This window comes from Nelumbo nucifera, chromosome 8, assembly GCF_055504915.1.
Source record: "Nelumbo nucifera cultivar China Antique chromosome 8, China Antique-T2T, whole genome shotgun sequence".
NCBI lineage: Eukaryota > Viridiplantae > Streptophyta > Magnoliopsida > Proteales > Nelumbonaceae > Nelumbo > Nelumbo nucifera.
The window spans coordinates 5,727,607-5,751,120 of NC_142656.1; the positions used below are offsets into that span (position 1 = coordinate 5,727,607).

General features: G+C 34.7%; 2 protein-coding genes across 9 annotated transcripts; both read left to right on the forward strand.

Moving 5' to 3' along the window:
* The first annotated feature begins 4,182 nt into the window (after window positions 1–4,182).
* Window positions 4,183–9,097, forward strand: LOC104600740 (protein REVERSION-TO-ETHYLENE SENSITIVITY1-like). Of its 5 annotated transcripts, none has more exons than XM_088893286.1 (4): window positions 4,183–4,767; window positions 5,052–5,129; window positions 7,755–8,197; window positions 8,415–9,097. In XM_088893286.1, exons 3-4 carry the CDS (start codon window positions 7,892–7,894, stop codon window positions 8,835–8,837), a joined length of 729 nt encoding a protein of 242 aa, XP_088749412.1. In that variant the 5' UTR covers window positions 4,183–4,767; window positions 5,052–5,129; window positions 7,755–7,891; the 3' UTR covers window positions 8,838–9,097. The 5 variants fall into 5 exon arrangements, with proteins under 5 accessions (XP_088749412.1, XP_088749413.1, XP_010262157.1 ...); XM_088893287.1 differs by having other exon boundaries at window positions 5,052–5,121; XM_010263855.3 differs by lacking the exon at window positions 5,052–5,129 and adding an exon at window positions 7,207–7,261.
* Window positions 9,098–14,616: 5,519 nt separating this feature from the next.
* LOC104600741 (calcineurin B-like protein 10) lies at window positions 14,617–22,768 on the forward strand. Of its 4 annotated transcripts, none has more exons than XM_010263857.3 (9): window positions 14,621–14,818; window positions 14,956–15,151; window positions 15,253–15,335; window positions 16,682–16,741; window positions 18,468–18,576; window positions 18,675–18,727; window positions 20,682–20,762; window positions 20,863–20,975; window positions 22,247–22,768. In XM_010263857.3, the coding sequence occupies exons 1-9, from the start codon at window positions 14,765–14,767 to the stop codon at window positions 22,305–22,307; spliced, it is 810 nt and encodes a 269-aa protein (XP_010262159.1). In that variant the 5' UTR covers window positions 14,621–14,764; the 3' UTR covers window positions 22,308–22,768. The 4 variants fall into 4 exon arrangements, with proteins under 4 accessions (XP_088749410.1, XP_088749411.1, XP_010262159.1 ...); XM_010263858.3 differs by having other exon boundaries at window positions 14,623–14,818; window positions 14,956–15,121; XM_088893284.1 differs by lacking the exon at window positions 16,682–16,741 and having other exon boundaries at window positions 14,617–14,818.
* The last annotated feature ends 746 nt before the right edge of the window (window positions 22,769–23,514 follow it).

Here is a 23,514-nt window from a genome sequence, read left to right on the forward strand (position 1 = left end):
ATAAGCAAACTGTTGATGTGTGGCATAAGTGCTGCTTCTGCCTGCGTGAGGAACTCCACTCCAAGAACAACCTGAAAATCATCCAAGGGAACCACAGATAGATTGATGGGTCCTTTTCCATGGTCCAACTCGGAGTTCTATTCCACGGGTCGTGCCCTCTACTGCTTTGGCCCCGGAGTTGACAGCCTTGACCCACCCAGTTTGTTTGGTGGTGGTCAAGCCGAGTCGCTTTGCCTCCGCAAGCGAAATGAAGTTGTGGGTGGCCCCAGTGTCCACCAAGGCTTGGGTCGGCCTCCCGCCGAGGGTGATGTCTACATAACTCAGCCCCTTGTGGGCTTTGGTGGGCTGCTTGGATGTGGCCTCTTTCTTGACCATGGCGTTGATGAGTTGGAGGGCGCCTACTCTTGGCGTCGTTGTGGGTTTCTCCTCATCGCTTTCTTCTCTATCGCTGAGTTTGGCGATGAGGGCAGTTATTTTCTTTCGGGTTGGACAGTCACTCGTCCAATGCTTCCCGTTGCAAAGGTAACAAGGTGCAAGAGGAGGTCTCCTAGTGGATTGGTGGCCCTGATAGCTTGGGCCTCCTTGTGGCTTCTTCCCATGTTGGTAATTGTAGGGCTTGTCCGCGGGCACTGGCTTCTCCTTCGTAGAGGTTGATTGTTGATCTCCCCCACTCAGACTCATGGTACCTGGGTTGGATGGTCTTTGCATATCTTCCTTAGGTGTTCTCAGATCAACAAGCTGCTCAGCTATGGCCATGGCGGTGGCGAGGTCCTCAACCCCGCGTCGCTGGAGTTCGAGCTCAGCCCATGGCTTGAAACCATCCATGAAATTGAATTGGAGATCCTTGTCCGACATGTCAGAGATCTCCAGCGTCAAGGCCGAAAACTCCTTGACATAGTCATGTAGTGATTCTTGGTGTCTGAGATTCTTCATTCTTCGACGTGCCATGTACTCCACATTTTCTGGGTAGAACTGCCACTTGATCTCACGCTTGAATCCAACCCAGGTGTCGATGATGTGGGTTCCATGTTCAATGTCTTGGCAACACCTACGCCACCATAACATTGCGATATCAGTCAAATACATAGTAGTTGTACGTACCTGAGTTTGGTTGTCAATGATGCCAGTGGCGGAGAAATATTGCTCCAATTGCCACAAGAAATTGTCAAACTCCCTAGCATCCCGAGCAACCGAGTAAGGTGTTAGCTCTCGAATCTTGATATTCATGGAAGCTAGGGTGGAGGGAGTGCTAGGTGTGTTGGCCACTGCCCTTTTTAGGAGAGTCATCTCATCTCTCATTTCATCCAATTGCGCTTGAAATCTGTCTAGCAAGCCCTGTATGGTGGTGTGCATGTCTTTGAAGGCGCCATTGAAACATCCTTCTAGCTCCACCACTGCATTTTCAACCGTCTCTAGGTTGAGGTGGAGTTCATCAACCCGATCTCGGGTTTCTCCCACTGTCACCTCACAACGTAGGAGGCGCATGTCCACGGTAGCTAGTTGGTCAACTGATTTGTTGTGCTTCCTAGCTTTAGTTGTACGGCCCTTTGGGGCTTGTGTCTTGGTAGGTTCGTCAAGTGAAGCTTCATCAGTGTCGTGGGCTTGAGGCCGCCCATGTGGTGTGTCATCGGCAATGCCACGGTTGCTCTTCATTGTGTTGATGTAGGGACGAGGACAAGGTCCAGAGTGTGTGTAGGAGCTCCTGCTTTGATACCAACTGTCACGGGGGTAGTCGTTGGGACCCCGTGCGACACTCGAATGCGACGAGTAAGCCTAAGAAACAAGCAACAACACAAGAAAATGCAACAAAGATGGCACACGAATTAGAAAAAATGCTACTTGTATTGCATTAATGGATGGTAAGCATAAGCACACAATTCAGTGTCGAGGGGATCTCATGCTTAACCTTTACATGCTCATGACTCACTTGACTACCTACCTCCCCTCAAAAGAGTACGTTAAGCTTTTGGGGGAGTGACAATAAGAAACATAAAAAAGGTGAAAAAGCATACTACAGTATTACAATAATGCCATTGGCAATCCCCCATACAAAAGTACATGCATAGCCCACCCATGATATACACTTGGATGCTGGAGTGGCGGCTGTAGGCACGGTGGTTGGCACTTGATGGCGTGGCGAACAGAACACTTGTTACAACTATGAGTGTGGATTGGTCCAGTCCACACAAATTGTCCACAGTTCAGAACAGCTATGGACTGTGGTGTGGTGTGGATTGGTCCCTATCACAGGTGTAGTGTGGACCAGTCCATACCCATCGATTTCTCATCCACACTATAGAACATCCCATAAAGAACAACAAAAAGAAAAAACAAAAAATTTGAGAAAACTCTGCTTCTAGATATGCAACCCAAATAAAAAATAGAATGGAGGAAGAATGAAACACTAATTTGATGTTTATCCTTAATCTTACCCAGGGTTCCAGGAAGATTTCACATTCACGGCAGAGTTGCTTTTTTATCGGACAAAAGCGCATTCGCTTATGCTGTTGAAACAATATTGGCAGACTAATTCTCCAACTCCATAGACCATAGGCATGTTTCCCAAAATTTTAATCCTTAGGAAAATAATTTGGAACTCGGGTGTCACCGGAGGTGTAAATCAATGGTGTTGGGCCGGCACAGCATGACCCGTAGCATAGCCCACGGGTCATGCTTCCCTCCCCTAGGATACTTTTGGGGTTGATTCGGTATGGCCCACGGTTTGAGTCTATGTGGACACGTGCCATGCTGTAGGTTGGGCTAATTCGCATGCCAAGCCTTGGGCCAAGTCGAGTCAAGGATCAGGCCTAATCATGTTTTTTCAAAATTAAAAAAAAAAACAATGAAATTTTTAACATAAATTAAAAAATAGATAAAAAATTTTAAAAATTTAAAATTTTATTTTATATAAATTTTTATACATAATTATTTATATGCAATAATAAAATAAAATAATATAATATAATAAAATTGAAAATAAAATTATATATATTTATATATATGGATCGTATTGAATTGGGCCAGGTCGGCACGTGAATCATGGGCGGCACAGTTCAGTCAATTGTGCCATATTGTACTGGCCCATAGACCAACAACCCCCAAGTCTGGCATGGCCCATATGATCATATCATGCCTGCCACGACGTGCAATTCCGGTAGAACCAAACAGTATTCAGGCGTAGTTGAACTTCGAGTCGGACAAGAGGATTATTGGGAATCTCAGGATGTCTGAGTCGGCTGTTTTGGGTGTGGCGAATAAATAAGTTTTTTTTTTAAAAAAAAAAAGAAGAGAAAATTCTACTTTAATACCGGATACTCCGTTAACCAATCGTTAGTTACAAAATATCAAAATTACCATTTAAAAGAAAGATATTTTTCATTTTCTTCTATCTTCAGTATTTGAGATTCTAGACTAATGAACATATTTCATGTTTTTCTAAAGGTATAAGATAATGAACATCGTTTTCTTTCGAACGATAGTTTTGATATTTTCAATAAAGCAGCAACCAACTTCGTCACTTCTTAAAAGTTTAGATACTGAGGAAGTCTAACACAGGAGACAATAGTTGCAACGGTAACAGTAGCAGGTAACGGAACTTCTCCTCTCTGCAGACCGGCGGATCCATATCCTTTTGAGATAGGATTTAACGGAAGAAAAAAGTGTAAAACTGATATTTCATCATTTCCGTCAGGAATACTTTAAAAAAATTGCCCTTTAAATTTTGAAAATTAACGTTAAAAAAGGCGTACAATAAGATACGTCTGTGGATGGGTTGCCCCAGAATCAGATGGGTTGGCTGTTGGTTTTCAGCACATGGTTTCTAAAGTCTGTACATTCGGAAATTCACATGAGCTAAGATCCGTGGGGTTCCAAATTCTAATCCGACGGTTTTCTGAGAGCAGAGTACGGGTGACTGTGATTATGAATGAGCCTATGACTAATGAATCAACCCAGCCGGCTTATGCTTATCCAAACAGAGATGGGCCAATAGCATTACTAGAACTAGCAGAAGGGTGATAGTTTGATAGATCGTTAAGCCTAAGCTCGCTGGTTTTGGGAAACGGCCAGACCACACGGTCCGGTCCGGATTGAGCGAAAATGGTTTGGAGGACAAAGCACGGAGCCGGAGGTCTGTTCTGTAGCGGCATAGCGCTGTGACGTGTCTGTGACTCTGTGTGTGTGTGTAGACGGTCTCCTCCGGTATGAATAAAACAGTAAAAACCGGGTTGGTGGATGATCGGTGGCGGTGAAAACTGAGAACTGAAGCGGCTTATCATATCACCTCACCTATGCCTACGGCTACGAGAGTCTATCCAGATTCCAGAAACCTTTTTTGGTTGGTCGTTAACTCGTTACTCGTTAGTCTTCAATATGGTGTGTACGGAGGGTGAAGAGAAGAGGAGGCTCAGCAGCCGCCCATCAAATCCGGCGTCCGCCCCTTTTCAAAACAAAGTCATACAATTAAATATCAAACCAGAAATAAAGTAACCCGGCGGTAACGTACAGTACGGATTCATGCACATCGCGCGCTCTGTTTCCTCTCCCTCTATCTTCCCCCTCCGCTCCATCGGTGAAAGTGAAATAAAAAGTAAAATCAAGTACAAATCTAAGCAGATTCATGCAATCAGGTGGAGCAGGTCTTTCTTCTATTTAATTGCTGTCGAATCCTATTTCTTCTCTATCAAATGAATCACCTTGGGATCTTTTCCTTCTACATAGAGACTCCAACTTCATACCTTCTCCAGACCCAAATATCTTCGTCTTAAGGTCAGTGTCTTCACATCATCCTCTTCTTCAGCTTTCAGTTTTGCATTTCAAATTGGCCTGCCTGATCTTGTTAACATACAGCTACGCCTTGCACCGGTTTTGACTTTTCTTCATTCCTCATTACCAGATTCTGCACTTCACTTAATGTTTAATTTCGTTGTCGCCTGTATTTTCTGAAAATCTGATTCATTATCTATAATTAAATTGCATGGTTTTGTTGCTGATTGGGGCCTTTCTACGATGATTTCATTTCTTGTTCACGACAATTCGTTCCTTTTTTTTAGCTTTCTTTTTTCCGGAGGAGATCTGAAACGGGCGTTCTATCATGAGGAAAGTTCTGATTGTTTCGCTTTGGTAAAGCGGCAAGTAATTTTAGTTTATCTTTCAAATAAATAAGTAGTTGTAGTTTATTCTACAGTACCATGTTCTGATCGTCGATACACTATCTATGCCCTACATTTGATAATGATATTAGAGCTCCACAACTATGGCGTTTAGCTAACATTCGTAATTTAATGAAATTTCGAACTGGAGATTTCCTTTTTGTCATTTTCCCTCTAAATACAAACAAGTTCCAAACTTCTGTGTGTAATTGAATGTAATTAGGATAGCAGAGAATTGTTGAACTTTGGATTCAATTCGATCTATTTAAGAATAACAGTGAGACAAACACGGGTTTTGGAGACCGTTGTGGTTGTTATTGGTTAGTTGAGTATGAACACAATGGTACTTTAAGTCTCAATTTAGTCAATTATTGAAGACTACATTATTTAGGTAACCAAAAGAGGGCATATAAAAGAATTATGCTTCCTTAGTAGACAGAATGAAAAGCAAATTATTTGGAGAAATCATACTCCGCTATCAAGGGATGTTAAAGAAACCTTGCTGGTCAAGCGAGACACAGGTGTATATGTCTGTATACATATAACCATTACTAGAATGAGAAAGAAGTTTGTCTAAGATACAGGGAAGTGTTACAAAATAGCGAAGCAGGCATATGGTGGAAGGTGCAGCCTTTGAATAGAATAGTTTACTTGCCTACACAGACACCACAACATTGGTGGAACTTTCCAGCTTTGCAAACATGTATTTTAATTGGTTATGAGCCCTAGAAGTAAGCAACTTTTATGTCCTAGAGCTAGAAGGACAAAGCTCAATAGTCATTCCTTGTGCTTTTCTTTTCTTATTGTTCTTTGTAGCTTTTTTTTGGAGTTGTTCATGTCTACAGAAGAGAGTAGTTTATGGGAGTAATGTACACTATGTAATGGAAATAACGAAATATCATTGGGTCCTTTGTTGCTAGAAAAATCTGTTTTTTTTTTAAGAAAAAAAAAATCTATGGGCCATAGCAGACTCTGTATATTTCTATTGCAGTCACTGAGGCTATTGTTTCCTGGAAAATGCAGTTTTGTTAGTGTAGTTATTGACTTGGGAAAAGTCCTCCCACCACATTGAATACAACATATTGTTGTGTTCCTTCTAAAGAATGGATCCCTTACTAAATGAAAAACAGGGTTATTGTTTTGCCTCCTTGTGTATTTTTCTATAGCGATAAATTGTAGATACATTCTTTGTGTCCATCGCAGTGGACGAAACTATCACTCTAGAATCAATAGAGTTTTCTTAACCTAGATGGTGAACTGTGAAAAGTTCTTTTACATTACTATTAAAAAAAGTTCACCTTTCAAAAAAATAAAAGAAAACATAACTGTTAAAAAAAAGTTCTTTAAAACTGGATAGCATATTACATAACGCATCCTCCGGAGAATTGATTTATCATCAAATGGTGGAACCAGGTTAAAACATGGGCCACGTATGTAAATAATTAATATGTCCATGTAGTTATTAGCTACAATTTAGGGCCTGATCAAAGTTCTTGGACAGGATTCACCATAGTCCATGACTCCATGTTAAAAAATGATCAACTTTCCTAGTCTTACTAGGGTTCCTAAAATGAAAATTCAATTAAGGCAAATTATGGTTCGGTTTACTTGTGTGTTCTATGGAGTCTCAACTATTGAAGATAAGGTGACTGCAGGCCTTACCATGTTGTGTTATAAAAGAATGAGAGGAACTGCATATTACGTCCAGCTCGAAGGAATTGGTTATATGCTCTGCTATGATGTATTGCAATAAAGGATAACGTCTAAGTTTTATACTCCATTCCATTAGGTATTCAGAGGATTTTTACTTTCCAAAATAGGGAAAATGATACATCTCTTTCCCTTCTTCATAATGTGCTGACCTGTATGCACTTTATTTTGGGGTGTCTAATAATAAATATAAGTTTTACAATGGTTATGCCTACTTGCATTCAGAAGATAGATTTCTATCATTTTTTTTTTATTATTAGTATAGCAAAGTGATTCAATGTCATTAACGATAATTGGAACCTCAAGGTCGTCATTCAACATGACTCTGAGTAAATTATTGTTTTAGTTCTAGGTACAGCGAGTTCTAGCATCATGCCGTGCATCACATATGTTGTATCAAGGTATGATTTAACCTGTATAATATATGCTCTGACTAGTGTACAGTGGTGTTAGCTGGTTGAGTCTGTGAATCCCACCGTTACCTGATTGACATGGAGTTACAGAAGCCACACTACACAAATAGGCCTATAAGATATATGCAGGATGTCTTCATTTGTTATTGGATATCTGATGTGTTTCAAAATATCAGTGAGTGGGAAGAATTGGAATTAGATATTTTGTAATGTATTTAATTGCATTACTACATTGGAAATCCAATGTATTCTTTGTTAGCAGTATTTCTTTACCCTGAAACTTACACTTTGAGTATGCCTTGGTTCCTGTACTAAATATAAAAATCTATGCCTGTTGCTTAAAGACAAGCAAATGCCACATATCCAGTGGGTATTGATTCTTTCTGTTCAATTTTTATTTTGTTTTTGCTATAACTTTTCCCTTTTGTTATCCCTTTTTTGTATTGGCAATGCCAATTGAGTAGTTTCTTCTTGTGTGCAGGGCAGCTCTTCTTCCAACTCGGATAAAGAAAGACTAATTTTTTCATTTATCTTGGAACAACCCCATTATTCAATACTTATGGGGATGTAGTAGCTTGGCATGATCATGTTTAACCGCTAAATATTGTATAAATCTGAATGTACACAAGAAGATTTTCTTTAATGGAGCTGAAAGAAACCGATATTGAAGATGGAGCTTCTGACAAAGTAAGGCTTCACCAATTCTGGCCACTTAATGAAGTTGATCCCAAGAATTCAAAATTCCCATGCTGTATAGTTTGGACCCCACTCCCTGTAGTTTCATGGCTGGCACCTTTTATTGGTCATGTTGGTATATGCCGGGAGGATGGGGCTATCATTGGTTTTGCAGGGTCTAATTCTGTCAACATAGACAGTTTTGCTTATGGTGGTCCAGCCAGATATCTTCAACTTGACAGGGAACAGGTACACCATGAATGCACCAGAACCATATCTGTTTTCTCATGAAGCCACTTTTTCCTTGCTCTTCTTTTGCCATTTTCAAAGTAATTTGGTTTAATAAAACCCAACTTCATGTTGGATTTGAAGGATGAGACTATATTTAATAGTTACAACCATGCATTTACTCTATGGACTTTGATTTTGATTTTTGTTTTGGTTTTGGTTTGAAAATGTGGGACAGTGCTGCTTTCCTCCGAACTTAGCTGGTCACACGTGCAAGCATGGCTACTGGCATGTGGAGCATGGAACTGCAATCACATGGGATGATGCACTGCACTCAAGCATGCATCACTTTGAGAACAAATCTTTTAATCTGTTCGTTTGCAACAGCCACTCATTTGTTGCCAATTGTTTAAACAGGCTCTGTTATGGTGGCTCCTTGGGGTGGAATATGGTTAATGTTGGTGTTTTGATTCTGTTAAAGGGGCGGTGGGTTGATTGGAAGTCAGTCATAAGGTCCTTCTTTCCTTTTGCTTTGGTGCTCTGCCTGGGAATTTTGATGGCTGGGTGGTCGTTCTTGATCGGGTTTGCATCCTTTTCTCTCCTCCTCATTGGGTGGTTTTTATTAAGAACTTATTGCCTCAAGAGTTTGATAGAATGTTAGATCTTTAGTCATCAACCCAGATTGTCCTGATGGAAAAAACGGAATGGATACGTTTCATTTCATGTGTCTTTTATTGGCATGGTTAGGACCGAAAAAGGGGAAAAAGTAGTTACCTTCTCATCTATGTATGCTATAAGATGCTTGTAGAGGGGACTAAAGTGAATTAAGAACTCAACTTTGCTCCCAGGCACGCCTTTCTGTCTGGGCTCTTAGACCTATCAAAGCAGTACATGCAATAAATTAAAGTAACCAATTTCTTATGTTCTGAGTGAATGGTAGTAGTATGATACTGGATGGGTGAATTGGATTAATCACTAGTGAGGAACAGGTTTCAAATGTCAGTCCTCGAGTCACTTGCTTAACAATTCAATCTATATTGGATTATGACATTTGTTGGATTGTACAAGGAACAGGTAGTGGTTGGAAATCTTGACATACAATCTGGGTGTTGAGTGTTCTAGCAATTGTTTCATATCCACAATCCACATAGCTAACTTACGTTAACTATTAATTCTAACCATTGCTTGTACGAGTTATATCAAATTATTTTCCCACGGCAATGATCTGAAACAGTAGGAATCAAGTTTTGAGTCACTTGGCATACATGCCAAGTTTTGTTTGCAATGCAAATCTGAATTGGATACAAGTTTTGTACGTGGTTCAAATTTGCATTCGCTTCTGTATATTTTTGATTTGCACTCCTACCCGATACCAAATTTGTACTTCATCTCATTTGCAATGATTGGCAGTGCAAATTTCGTGTCTCAAAAACTAATGTAAAATTTGCAGCACTTCCCAGATACCTTAATTTTCTTTCATGTAAGGTGGACACCACATCATCTTGCTTCCTACCACTGTACCCAAACAAATAACTCTTCTACTTTCTCCATTCTCTTTGAAATAAAGTGAGGGCCATTGCATTTTGTTTCTCATAAACAAATAAGATGAAGCCAAATGCATAGCAAGAGTAATCAAAATTTATACTCAGCCTATTTGTAGTCTCATGCATTTATACCAGTGCAAACTAAATTCACACTGCAAACAAATCGAGCCTAAGCATTCATGGTGGACCTTCAAGTTTTAGATCAAAGAGATTTGATTTCTCTTGTTCATGGAGCTTCACAATTGAAATAAATAATGATTCAAGTTTCCTTGAGGTCTCAAAAAATGGTACATTTATTATTCTTTTACTCATAGGATGTGAACCAGCGTACACTTGGTGTTAGTTACAATCATGAACCCCAAAAAAAAAGTTCTAGTTACAATCTATTAGTCCTAATTTCAAATGCATGCTTATGGTACAACCTTCGAAAGAAACCTCATGCTTTAGGTCTAGAAGCTTTCTAGGGCAAGATGCCAATCATGCAAGAACCAATCTTATTGGTTATTTAGGTCATTATTGCTATTTGTGTCTTTATTTAGTGTTTAGTGGCTAAGTTGTAACTAGGAAATAACTGAAGCATGAAATGTCCAAAGCAAAGAGAGCATTTTACGTTACATTCATACAGGCTTTCTTTATTGAAACTAACAAAGATAACTAGCATCAATCCTATGCCTCTCACTTTGGATTCCAGGTTGCTTCTGTACCAAATTATCATTCTTTTGCATATTAGGCCAATGAGTAAAAGGAGCTAACCTCTTATATTATGATTATTGGCCCTGTATTACATTAGAACCGTAGAGGAGTCGAACTTGTGTAACTACAAAACAGTGAGTGGATCCAGATTCCAGATTATTCAACATTGATTCACGTAATGATTGTTGACCTGCTTAGGAAAATACGAGAGTTGGGGGCTATAAAAGTAATATACTTGGTTTCCCAACCCAACTGTTCACTCTTGCCGTTTTGAAGGACGTTGGAGAATCGAGTAAAGTTAGAGTCCATATATATATTAAAGTAATGAAATCAGACAAAAGTCTCCTTCAATCAGACATGTGATTAGTGGTAATTCAAAAAAACATCCTATTAACATGTAAAGTGGAGCCCACTACCATGGAAAGCTCCCACTTTCAATCATTTTCTAAAAAAATAAAGTTATACTATCAATTAGTGTTGATTACTTTTAATGACTTAATTACAACTATTAATTACTGTTAACTACTTCTAATTAATTAATCTCAGCTATTAATTACTAATAATAATTAATTATTGAAAACAATTTCTTATAATAACTACTACTATTACTTAATTGCTGATAATAATTAATTAGTGATAATATTGCTCATTATTAATTCAGAAAAATAATTTCTTATAATAATTAATCTAATACTTAATTATTGATAATTTATTAATGAAAATATTGCTCATCATTAATTCGAAATGATAATTAATAAATATTTTCATAATGGTAATTAATAACTCGGACATAATCATTTTATATTTATATTAACTCATTAATTATATTGAAAATAAATGTTTAATGGTAATTATTTATATTATAATTATTATCAGAAATTATAATTCATACATTTATATGAAATAATTAACTCATATTATTTATTTTGAAAATAAATATTTAATGGTAATTATTTATATTATAATTATTATTAGAAATTATAATTCATACATTTATATGAAATAATTAATTATACTATTATAAGTAATTATAATTAATAATATTATATTAATGAATATAATTAATTATTACTAATACTAATTATGATAATTATTACTTTAGGAATGTTAATTAATTGGGATATAATCATTTTATATTAATATTAATTCATATTAATAATTTTATAAATATATAGTCAGGATTACTTATTTACATTATTATTACAAATAATTATAATTAATACTATTATTATTCTCCAATAAATATTTCATTTAGTGGAAGTTAAATTATAAAACTTTCAATTATTCAATATTGTTAAATTTAAAGAATTATAAAAGCAAATACTATTTTATGAATTAACTAAAAATCATAATTATAACAAATTAATTACTTAGTAAAAATAAAAATAAATAATAATAATAATAATAATAATAATAATAATAATAGTAATAGTAATAATAATAATACTTTAATATTACTGATTTCAAAATCAATACCAAAATAATAAGAATATATTATTAGTTAATAATAATAATAATATACTTATTATTATTATTGATTTCACAATTATTAATATATTATTAATCTATTAATAATACTAATTATTATTAAAAAATATTAATAGAAAATTTTAATTACATAAAACTATTTGTTTAAAGTACCCATTTTAATTCAGACAATTATTAATTATTAATTTCTTAAAATTATTATTACTAGAATAATTTAAGTACTCTTTTCATTAACGGCCTTATTTTCGAGTAATTGGTTTTTTATGTTCAATCTTTTTTTTTTTGCAAAAATCCAAACTTTTCATTTGCAATGCTACCCATCTTATTTTTCTCTTATTCAGTTTTCCAACAGATAAAAATAAATTAATGATATTTACCGATTTTTAACAAATTATGTATTTATCAAGTTGTTGTCATTGATGATGACAATGATGATGTGTGAACTTTTTGAAAGAGAGGGGTACTAATAATAATTAATGACTTCTAATTAATTAATTTCAGCTATTAATTACTAATAATAATAACTCATTGATAATAATTATTGCTAATACTTAACTACTGATATTAACTAATTACTGATAATATTTCTCATTATTAATTCGGAATGATAATTAATAACAATTTTTATAATGGTAATAATTAATGATTTTAATAATGTTAATTATTAATTGGGATATAATCATTTTATATTTATATTAATTCATATTAATTTTTTATAAATATATAATTAGTGTTAATTATTTACATTATTATTATTATAAGTAATTATAATTAATACTATTACTACTCTCCAATAAATATTTCATTTAGTGAAAGTTAAATTATAAAATTTCAATTATTCATTATTGTTAAACTATATGAATTATAACATCAATTATTATTTCAAGAATTTACTAAAAATTGTACTTATAACAAATTAATTAATTCATAATAATAATAATAATTTAATATTACTGATTTCAAAATCAATACACACATAATAAGAATATATTATTAGTAAATAATAGTAATAATAATATACTTATTATTATTATTGATCTCTTAATTATTAATATCTTATTAATCTATATTACTCAATAAAGACATGGAATAAAAAATATTCAAATTACCACTAAATGAATGAACTAAAAATCTATGGGTATTTTAATTGACTTGAATTTGACACATCAACATGCCCAAAATTATAATTTCAACCTACATCTTCTATTTCTATCTCCTAATTTACATAATTCAAACATACCATTAGGTTATGTACAGGTTTCCCTATCTTTTCCTAAAGATAAATTCTAGCTAGTCTATGTGCATTGTGGGGAGATTGGATTTAAAATTCATAACCATGATCAACCAAAACAAGCGTTGCCACCTAACTTGGAGGTGACTTCCATACTTAGTGTTGTCCCATTATTCTCCTTTCTTTCATATTTATTTTGTTGGATGGGCTTCGGAGTCCTAATTATATTATCAGTTGATTGTAGCCATACATGATGATGATTTGATTGTAATCATATATTTTTCATCTCTTACTTTAGAGGATGGATGCATATTCGAATGTTGTTTGGTATGGATTGTTTTTCTTAGCAGTTATTTGAATGATTTTCTTCTTTCTTTGCCTCTTTGAATGGATATCATAAATGCTTTTATCCATTCATATGTCCCTAAATATTAAACAATATTGGTGATATTGTTTTAAACATCCATCTAAGTTTCCTATTTTATAAATAAACTAATGAGTTCAAAGTTATTGATACATTTTTGGTGGATTGCTCAATAGGACATTGATTTTTTTATTGTTAAATAGTAAATTTCAAATTAAATGATACTCCAGTTGCCCCTTAGTATGGGGTCATTGTCTAGATAAAAACATGGTAAGTCTCTTAAATTAAATAAAGAGCCTACCCTAAATGTCTATTATAAATAATTAAAAAATAAAATAATTCAGATTAAATCAAATAATTACTTACTCAAAATTACTGAATTAAGTAAATAATAATAACAATCAATTATTTATAGAAATAATTAATAATAATAACAATCATCAAGTACTTATTTAAGTAATAACAAAGAACTAAATAACAATCATCAGTTATCATTAATGTTTATTCAAAACATGCCCGATAATAATTAGCAAATACAGTAATTAAACCTTAAATAAGAATTAAGATTTATTAATAGTCATTAAAATTGTTAAGCCAAATCATTAATGTTTATTCTTAAATGGAAAATATGAATTAACAAATTTATTATATAATAATTATACTCGGTTGGAAAAATATTTTAAGTAAATATTTAAATAATTACAAATTTAATTAATATTATTACTAAATAACAAAAAAATTTAAATTAAATACTAAAATAAAATAATAATAATAATAATAATGATTAAATTAAAGTATTAAACGTTTTAAGTTGAATTTAATGACCTGTATAATTACATGAGGTTGCACTTTTAGCAAATTACCAGTTGGATTGTGATTTTCTGTTTTTGGCAGAGTAATATTGTAATAATATTATTATATATTATTGAAGACTGAATGACTGATCGGGTCGGGTAAAGATGGCATTCGCCAAACACAAACCGCCCAAGGGTATTTTGGGAAACCAGAAATTAATTTTGTCCACAACTCAATTAATTATTAAGAGAAAACCAGAAAATTGGACGCCGTGCACAAGCATTTAATTCTGAAAACACCACAAACACAGTGTGACAGTCTGTCACTGTCAATTTAACTAGGGAGACTATTTCCATTTTCCTCTTCAATTTTATTTATTAGAAATAGAAACTATACAAAAGAGACACCAGAGAGGCAGAGAGACAGGCCAAGAGGGGTCTAATCTGAATTCTGATGTGGTGGTGCAGAGGGAAATGGCGTCAATGACCGGCAACAGAAACACCACCACCAACAACAGCAACACATGGGTATGGCTATATCAATACTCATCTATATTTTTCATTCTAGTCTTTCTTTTTCTTCTTCTTCGTTTCTTAGATTGCAGTCCTCTTGATTTATTTTCCTGCATTTTATTTTCTGGGAAAATTTGATGGCTTTGGGACAGAGATCGAGCTCTTTGTCGATAGGCGAGCGGCTATGCGCTGCATTCATACCATTCATCACACTAGCGGAAGCGCTCGTGTTAGCCGCCGCTAGTTGCTTCAATCACCACTCCAAAGAGTCTCGATGCAGATATTATGATCTTGTTCGCCTTTCTAAGGACACTCTATGTTCGTTCATTCTCTCTCTGCCTCTCTCCGGTCATTTGCCGTGTCCTTGCTTCTTCTTAGTTTTACTTTTCGTGTTTGTTTTTGTTTTCGTTTTGAATTGACAGAATTGTATTTTGGTCTTGTCTATGAAGTTACTGTAAATGAAGTAGAAGCCTTGTACGAGCTTTTCAAGAAGCTGAGTAGCTCCATTATTGACGATGGATTAATACACAAGGTAGAGATTCGCATCTCAATTCCCCACATGTTTGAGAGTAACCATCCAAAGTTTTCCCCCTTTTTCTTTTATGGATTTGGTGTGATTTCTTTGACTTTTAAGCTACAGGGACAAACAACCGAGGGACTTAGAATCTAAGATTTAACGTATGCATGTTATGAATTTATTTTTGTTCGGATATTTCAACTTTTCTTTTTTGCCTTTTCATCTTTTTGAGCATTTATTACATTTTGAAAATGCTTTGGTACTTGGGGTCTGAGGACCCTTTTCTTTAGTAAGAGTTACTTGGGGGAATTTCCAGTTTATTTTTTCCTTGGCGAATTCTGGGTCTTCTATAAATGCTGTAAATTCCTTTTAGTGGTTGATGGGATGCAGTCTTTAATTTGCCAGTGCTTGTACACCCCCCTCTACATATGTCAATCCGCAATTACAAAATACAAATATATGTACAAGCGCATACAAGCATAATATATAACAAAGAGGAACTATTTGATTTTTCAAGTAATTCTATGACCTAGTCTAGATGCCCGAGTGAGTACCGTAATGTCAGAAAATTGGATATATAAGTTGCCTCAATGAAAATACTGCAGTTATTTCTGAGGGAGAGATAAAGAACGCTCCAAAATATGAGCTACAAGGATGGTCTCAGGCAGGGTACAAAAGTCCTGCTACCATAGGCCTAAAGGGCCATTACCCAATGTTGTTCTCAGCCATCTAGATTCTCAGGAGGGGCGGACTGCATGAGGATCTAGAATTTGGGCTTTTTTTCCTTTTTGCATAAAGCGGCCTCTCCTAGATTTGACCCATGTTCCTGCTACTGTGGGCATATTTTCTTATTTCATATCTGAACTGAATTCTTTTAGTGGTGTCGATGCCTCTATGTTAACCTTTGGCCAGCATCATTAACGAAGTAAGCACTTAGATAACCAAAAAAAAAAGAAGTTAGTATTTTAGATAAATTAGATAACCAATTTATGATATTTTACACTGAACAATCCTGTTTCTGGAGATACACGTGCACATATTTTAGGTTTAGGTAGCGAACCAACTCTCAGGCTTATGCAGCATAATTAAAATGAGAACCTGGAAAAACGTTTGGTTGACAATACCATGTGAGCATTATAAAATTCATTTAAACCTGTTCAAATCATTTTCTGATTCATTAGTATCTAAGAACTTGTATACAAGGGCTGGTATCTGCGTTGGACCAGAACTGCCAGTTTTTGTTCTGATAGCATACTTTTATCTTTCTGTAATGTTAAGGGGATATGTCATTATTACTTATTATATGTATGAATGTTTACGTGACTCATATTATGCTTTTAAATGTTTTATCTGTTTGGTAGGAAGAGTTGCAGTTGGCAATGTTCAAGACTCCATCTGGTGAAAATCTTTTTTTGGATAGGGTAAATCTATAACAACCCATCTTTTTGTTAAATTACTACCCCTAAAATTGCATACTTAGTGACATCAGGAATAATATGTCACAGTGAACTATATATATTACACATTGAACTATGATTAGTGTATAGTGTGTGCCCATGAATTTGCATGCTTTTCTTTCTTGATTAACTTGAGTTTGCTTTCTGGAAATGTGATTTGTTTAATGGGAAAACCATTTTCAGGATATCAATTCTTACACAAGAACTTGGATTCATTCAATAATCACCTTTGAACTCCAAAGTTTTTCTTTATCCTTTATTCTTTTACTTTATATTTTGTATTTTCTGTTGTTTAGGCATTATTATAAGTTTTTCTAATATAGATCTAGAGGGAAAACAATCTTTTTTGCAGTTGAAGGAAACAAAATTGAATATACAAGCCTCAAAGCTATTCTAGATAATTTTGTCTACTCACTCTTATCTTCATCATATTTTGATAAAGATAACATGTATTAGTCTGAGTTTTACATGGATATGACACCTCAAAAGTAATTGGTAAATCCATGTCAAGACTTGGATACTTTTCCAAAATGTGGAACTTTGCCCCACATTTCTTTAACATGCTGGTGATACTATAAGTTGAAGCTAGAGGGAAATAGGCACTCTTACTCAAACAAGGCAACAACTCTTTGGTTTCTAGAGGTTGACATGACATAGTTTTTTGGACATTTTCAATACTTGGAACCCTTTCCATATGCCAAGTTAACAGTGACATGAATCCATTGCCAATGCTTATTTCGAGCTTGATAAGGTATATGAACAACACATGTGACACCATTTGCATGGAGTTTTGACAGTTGCAGTTTAGTGTTCCTTCCCCTCTGTAAATGATGATCTGCAGATTTCCGTTTCATCTTTTAACTGTCTTCCCCTTTCCTTTAGGACCTAGATCAGCTTGCTATTTCAGATCCATAAAAGGGCCATTAGCACATTATACAATGTTGGCCCCTCGTTTCTGGAGTCTTTGGAGGGATGGTCTGGATAGGAACCTAACCTTTAGAATTTTTTTGCACACAGTGGCTGCTCTTAGGTTCCAACCTTCATTCTCACACTTTGTCATTCCAATATCTGTATATTTCTATAAATTGGGAATTTCTTCTTACTGAAATATGTGACTTTTCTTTGTAAATTTGGAATTTATTTCTTACTGATCTATGTATGTGGATTCCTTGTCATACATTATTGTATTTCTTAGAAATACAAGATCTCTGCACTAAATTGTATCCTTACAAACCTAAAACTGTTTCTTCTTTTGTGGAGTATGGTTTGAACTGCAGTGTTGCATGGACTCTCCTTAATGGATGAAGTATCTATGCCAGACATGTCTTGGATTCTGACACTCCATGGATTCTTGAATGACACTTCTATGTAAAAAATTTCCTTTGTATCCTTATTTGACATAAATGAACAGATAATGTACACGATAAATGTATTCTTTCCTATAAAACACTATCAAGTAACAAAGATCAACTTCAGACCTTTTCCCTATAGGTATATGATGTAATAATTAAAAAAGGAAATCTTTTAATAGTTTATACGTGTCCACACACTCCCAGATACATGCCAAATTCTGATTCCTGTTTCTATGTCCGCGTAACACTATTGATTTTCCATCAAGAACACTTGCAAATGTCCTTTTTTAATTTTATAATGTGATGCGTTTATCTAACTGTTGTCTCTTCTTATCTAGGTATTTCATCTTTTTGATGAAAAGAGAAATGGTGTAATTGAATTTGAAGAGTTTGTCCATGCACTCAGTGTCTTCCATCCTTGTGCTCCTTTGGAGGACAAAATTGATTGTAATGATTCCTGAATCCTTTGCTTGCTTGTTTAGATTTGACTGAGATGTACATCTAATGGTAATAACATCTTTTTTTTTCCTTTGGAATCCTTGCAGTTTCATTTCGGTTGTATGATCTGAGACAAACTGGATTTATCGAGAGGGAAGAAGTGAGTATCTTGACATGTGTGCTGGAGCCTTTTTTTTTGGGTAGCATAATGAGATATGTAGTTGATATAATTCAAATGCAAAAGTTTGAATAATGTTAGTAGTAACATTATATATGGATCTATTGTAGCAACGATAATGTTAGTAGTAACCTTAACTTCACCTTTCAACACCCCTGCCTTCCCAAATAAAACCACACCTTTCAGCACCCTTTTAACTAAACCATTTCATTCATCTCCCCAGCATGTCAAGATATGCTCCACATTAACTGAAAACATTAAGTGGAAAATAAAAATTCCATTACCTTTTAACTTACCAAATATGTCAAGAAGTGCTCCAAATTTTAATGGACATGTTTTATGTAGTGTTTTAAAAGCGCAAGGGCCAATTTGCGCCTGAGGTGCAAGGTGTAAGGTGAGCGCATGCCTTTTTTGAAGCAAGGCGCAAAATTACAAAAAAAAGCTAAAAAATAAAAAAATGTCAAAAAATTCAAAAAATGCCAACATTAAAAAAAATAACGCAAACAATATTAAACATAATGTTAATAAAATATATAAACTTAAATTTTAAAATAAATGTTTTAAAAACCTATTATTTAAAATTAAAATACATAAACATAACATGTAAAGCGTATTCAAATGAAAATTTAAAAATAAAAGCAAACACATAAAGCATTTTCAAGCATGCCACAATCTTTTTTTTTCCTCAATTGCATTACTTCAAGTAGCTAATGTGATGTAAAACATATTGCATTCTTGATTTTACAAGTCACTTTTGTACCACGCCCCTCGAGGCAAACCTGAACAAGTCCCTGTTAGGGTCTTAAATTCGTATTTCTCACATAGAAAATAAAGATTTTATAACTTTAGTTGTCTTTTAAGAAGATATATTGGAAAGAATGAATGAATGAACAACATTAGTAAATAGGGGGTTCTCGGAAGCTGCTATGAACTTGAATTTTCACTGAAGGGGTTTCTTTCCTCCCTGGAAGCTTCTATTTTTTGATCAGTAACCCAATGTTTATAATCTAATAAAGAAATGAGATATATACAAGCATGTGCCAAGCACCCCATATAGTCTAACATCTATTACTTACCAAAATGCATCTGTTTTTCAAATTTTAAATTACAAAAAAACAAAAAAAAATACAAACTTCCCTTGGAGAGTTGTTTCTGAGTACAATCTGTTTCTATTTGTTCCTTGCTTTTCCAAAGCATGAGCCATACTATTGAATGATCTAGGTGTCCATTCAAAAGTTACATGCAGTTTCACTTCCAGTTATTTATCTCCCTTATTAGTTATTTCATGCCTACAAATCCAAGGGCCTGGAACTTACTATTGAGTTTTATATGTGTTGACATTTATTGTTTCAACCTGACAAGATGAAGGCTGTGTTACAGCACCCTGATTCTTTACCTTTATGGAACCTTTTTAAAATTGTTTTATTAAGAGAAAAAGTATTTCCATTTAGATAATTAATTGCTAAGGTTTGCCCAAAGGATTCTAAGTTTAGCAACGATGCAATAATTTTGGTTTTATCATGCAATCTTTCTGTCACTCGTTATGTGTTACAGAATCTTGATTCTTTACCTTTATGGAAACTTTTTTTTAATTCATTTATTAAGAGAAAAAGTCTTTTCATTTAGGTAATTAATTGCTAAGGTCAATTAAAGGATTTTAAGTTTATCAAAGATGTGTTGATTTCAATTACCATGCAATCTTTCTGTCCCTCGTATATTCCTGTATCAGTTACTCTTCCATTCTGCCATTCATAGTTTTACCCTTAGGCTATGTTTGGTTTGAAGGAAAAGGTAGGGAAAGGAAGGGAAAGACAGGAAAACCAATACAAGGGTTGTAAATGTTTTCCTACCTTTCCCTACATTTTCCTTCAAACCAAACATAGCCTTAGTGTTGAAACTTTATCATTGTTAAACAGTTAAGCTCTGATTTTTTCAGGTTAAGCAAATGGTAATTGCAATTTTAGTGGAGTCAGAAATGAATCTGTCAGATGAACTTCTGGAAGTTATCCTTGATAAGGTATGGGTTTGGTCAAGTTAAAGTTTTTTCTTTTTTCCTTTCCTTTTTGTATTGCCTTATTGAGGGCTATTAACTTATTACAGCTTCATTTTTTGGTCAGACGTTTGCTGATGCTGATGCTGACATGGATGGCAAAATTAACAAAGAGGAATGGAAGGCTTTTGTTCTTCGAAACCCCAACCTTTTGAAGAACATGACTCTTCCTTATTTGAAGTATACTGCTTGCTCTGCTCTATGTTCTATTTTGTTTTTCTTTAATGTTATATTACACGCAATATATGCATTTTTTTCAATTTTCTTTAATGCTACGTATCTTGTTATTGTGCTCATAATTTAACAATGGATATGGCATTGAACACTTGGTGGCAACGAGCCGTGCTTTTCACGAGCTACTTGAGCTTGGCTCGTGAAAAGCTCGGCTCGGCTCGATTTCAATCGAGCTCGACCCGGTTTACAGGCTCGATTAATAAACGAGCTGAGCTTGAGCCTAATAGAGCTTGACTCTCACGAGTCGAGCTCAAATTTATTATATATATAATAAAATTATAGAAAATAATATATATATATATAATAATAATAAAAATATTATAATTCGTAATTTTTTAAATACCAAATAAAAAATATTTTTTATATATAATTTTTTATTTTTATAAAATATTTTCCCTCAAATCGAGCTCGTGCTGAACCGAGCTTGAGCTTATGAGTTTTTGACTCGAGCCGAGCTCGAGCCTTATATTATTAAGCTTGGCTCGGCTCAAATCCACCCCTATTGAACAGAATGGAATGACAAAACAGGGTTCATTTAACCAACCCCATGTAGTTGGGACAAGGCTTATATGATGATGAATATGATGTCACATATCTTGATATTCCTAAGAGACAAGAAACCTGGTTTCTTTCTTTCTTTTCTTTTCAAATATAAGTGGACAGCTGTCCATGATTACTATCAAAAACTTCAATATTTGTTATTATTATTACTATTATCCATTATTTAGTTCCTTGGTTTTTACCAAAAAAAGAAATAGTTCCTTGGTTTTACCCTTGATTATTGAAAAATTTTCCACTGTGAGAACATTGGATTTTCAGCTTTTTGAGTTGGGACTTTTGATATGTTTTCCACTTATAAGGTGTCTCCATTTGCTTATGGTCTTCTACTCATAGGACCCCTTAGTTTTTGCTAACAATAACAGTTTCATTTGTTCCGCTTTTGAGTTAGGCAAGAGTCGCTGGTTAGAGGCCACTAGTAGAATGCTGAAGAGCTTGCTGATATATAAAGTACTTGTATTCTGATATTGGTGTATATTATTTGAATATGAACTATCTGTTAAACATGGCGGCCCTCCCCTAGTCTCATGGTTTTCATGCCTGAGAGTATACAAGGAAAACAATCGAGTTCACCTTCCATCTGCATGGTTATGGAGTCTTGTATTCTTGAAGTCTTTGATATCCTTTCCATTGTTGATGTTACTTTGTTTATTGTCCAGGGACATTACTACAATTTTTCCAAGTTTTGTCTTCAACACTGAGGTGGACGAAAGTAATTGAAGATGCAAGCACAAGATGGGACTCCCATGGGGTTTTTGAAAGCTTCAAGTCTGTGACTTCTCCTCGCCATCATTGCAGTTGGAATTTTTCTCAGACAAGGGTTTCAATCAATGTTGAAGCAATGTCTACATCATCCCTTGAGCTGGTAAAGGTGTTGGTTATGTAAAGTGCACGACTGACCATATTAGCCGCATCACTCCATGTCATTTAAACATATCCGGCTCTTCAAATAGTGTATCAATTCAAGTCCATAAAGATGGTTGTACTTGTACAGTAAGCAGAAAAACTAGTTCTACTGATTAGTTACGATTTTCAGTAGAGTTAATTTCAGCTCCCATGGTCATTACTTGTGCTTTTGTGTTTCCACAGCCTCCACTACAAAGCATGGGTGTTATTTTTTATGCATGTAATGTAATATAAATATATCCTTATTTAAATTAAAAAGAATGTGTTTTCTACCATGGCTTTCTATCAGTTTGTTTCAGTTTCAGTCAAGGATGGCCTTTCTGATATCAAACAATGCTTTGAAATGCTTGGATTTGAGAGTAGTTATCCACTCATCCTCGTGGGTTCACTGTTCACATCATGCGTTTGCTAATCTGAGTCCAGATCTCCTTAAAAGCAAAAACTCTGTGAGCATAGAATCTAGCCGCACATTGGGAATATCTCCCGTACATGTATAAAGCTGGATGCCCATGTTTCCATGCTTCAGTGCTTGCAGAGTTTTTGCTTTCAGGAAATCCCATCTCTGCCTAATCCACCCTCGAAAAAAAAAAAAAAAACCCATGTTGAGCAAACCTTCCTGCATTTTTTTTTTAAGATGTTTGTGGATGAATAAAAAATCCAAACTAGAGATGAATTGTGATCAATATAATCCAGGACCTGGAGGATTTGGAGAATGGCGATGAATTTAAGTAGCAGTGATCACTTGATTGGTGATCAATTAATCATGCCCTGTTGCAACTTCCTAGCCTATTACTATATAATTGGTTTTGATTCAATATTCATTGGCTTCTACTTTGGGTGGATATGCAAAAGCAAAACACTTTCTTTTAGACAACAATAATTTCAAAACTTTAAATAGAAATTAATTAGGTTGAAAAGAAGTATTTGAAGAAAACACTCCAGGGAGAGGGAGTTGTAAATGGAGCTGGTTTTTGTTGAGAACTATCCTATCTTCTTCCATGGGAAAGCCATATGGCAGTAG

Coding starts and splice junctions, on each gene's coding strand:
- LOC104600741 (XM_010263857.3), top strand. CDS start 14,765: ATGGCGTCAATGACCGGCAACAGAAACACCACCACCAACAACAGCAAC. Junction 15,336..16,681: donor ACGATGGATTAATACACAAG/GTAGAGATTCGC, acceptor TCTGTTTGGTAG/GAAGAGTTGCAGTTGGCAAT. Junction 20,976..22,246: donor ATGACTCTTCCTTATTTGAA/GTATACTGCTTG, acceptor TTTATTGTCCAG/GGACATTACTACAATTTTTC.
- LOC104600740 (XM_088893286.1), top strand. CDS start 7,892: ATGTACACAAGAAGATTTTCTTTAATGGAGCTGAAAGAAACCGATATT. Junction 8,198..8,414: donor TTCAACTTGACAGGGAACAG/GTACACCATGAA, acceptor AATGTGGGACAG/TGCTGCTTTCCTCCGAACTT.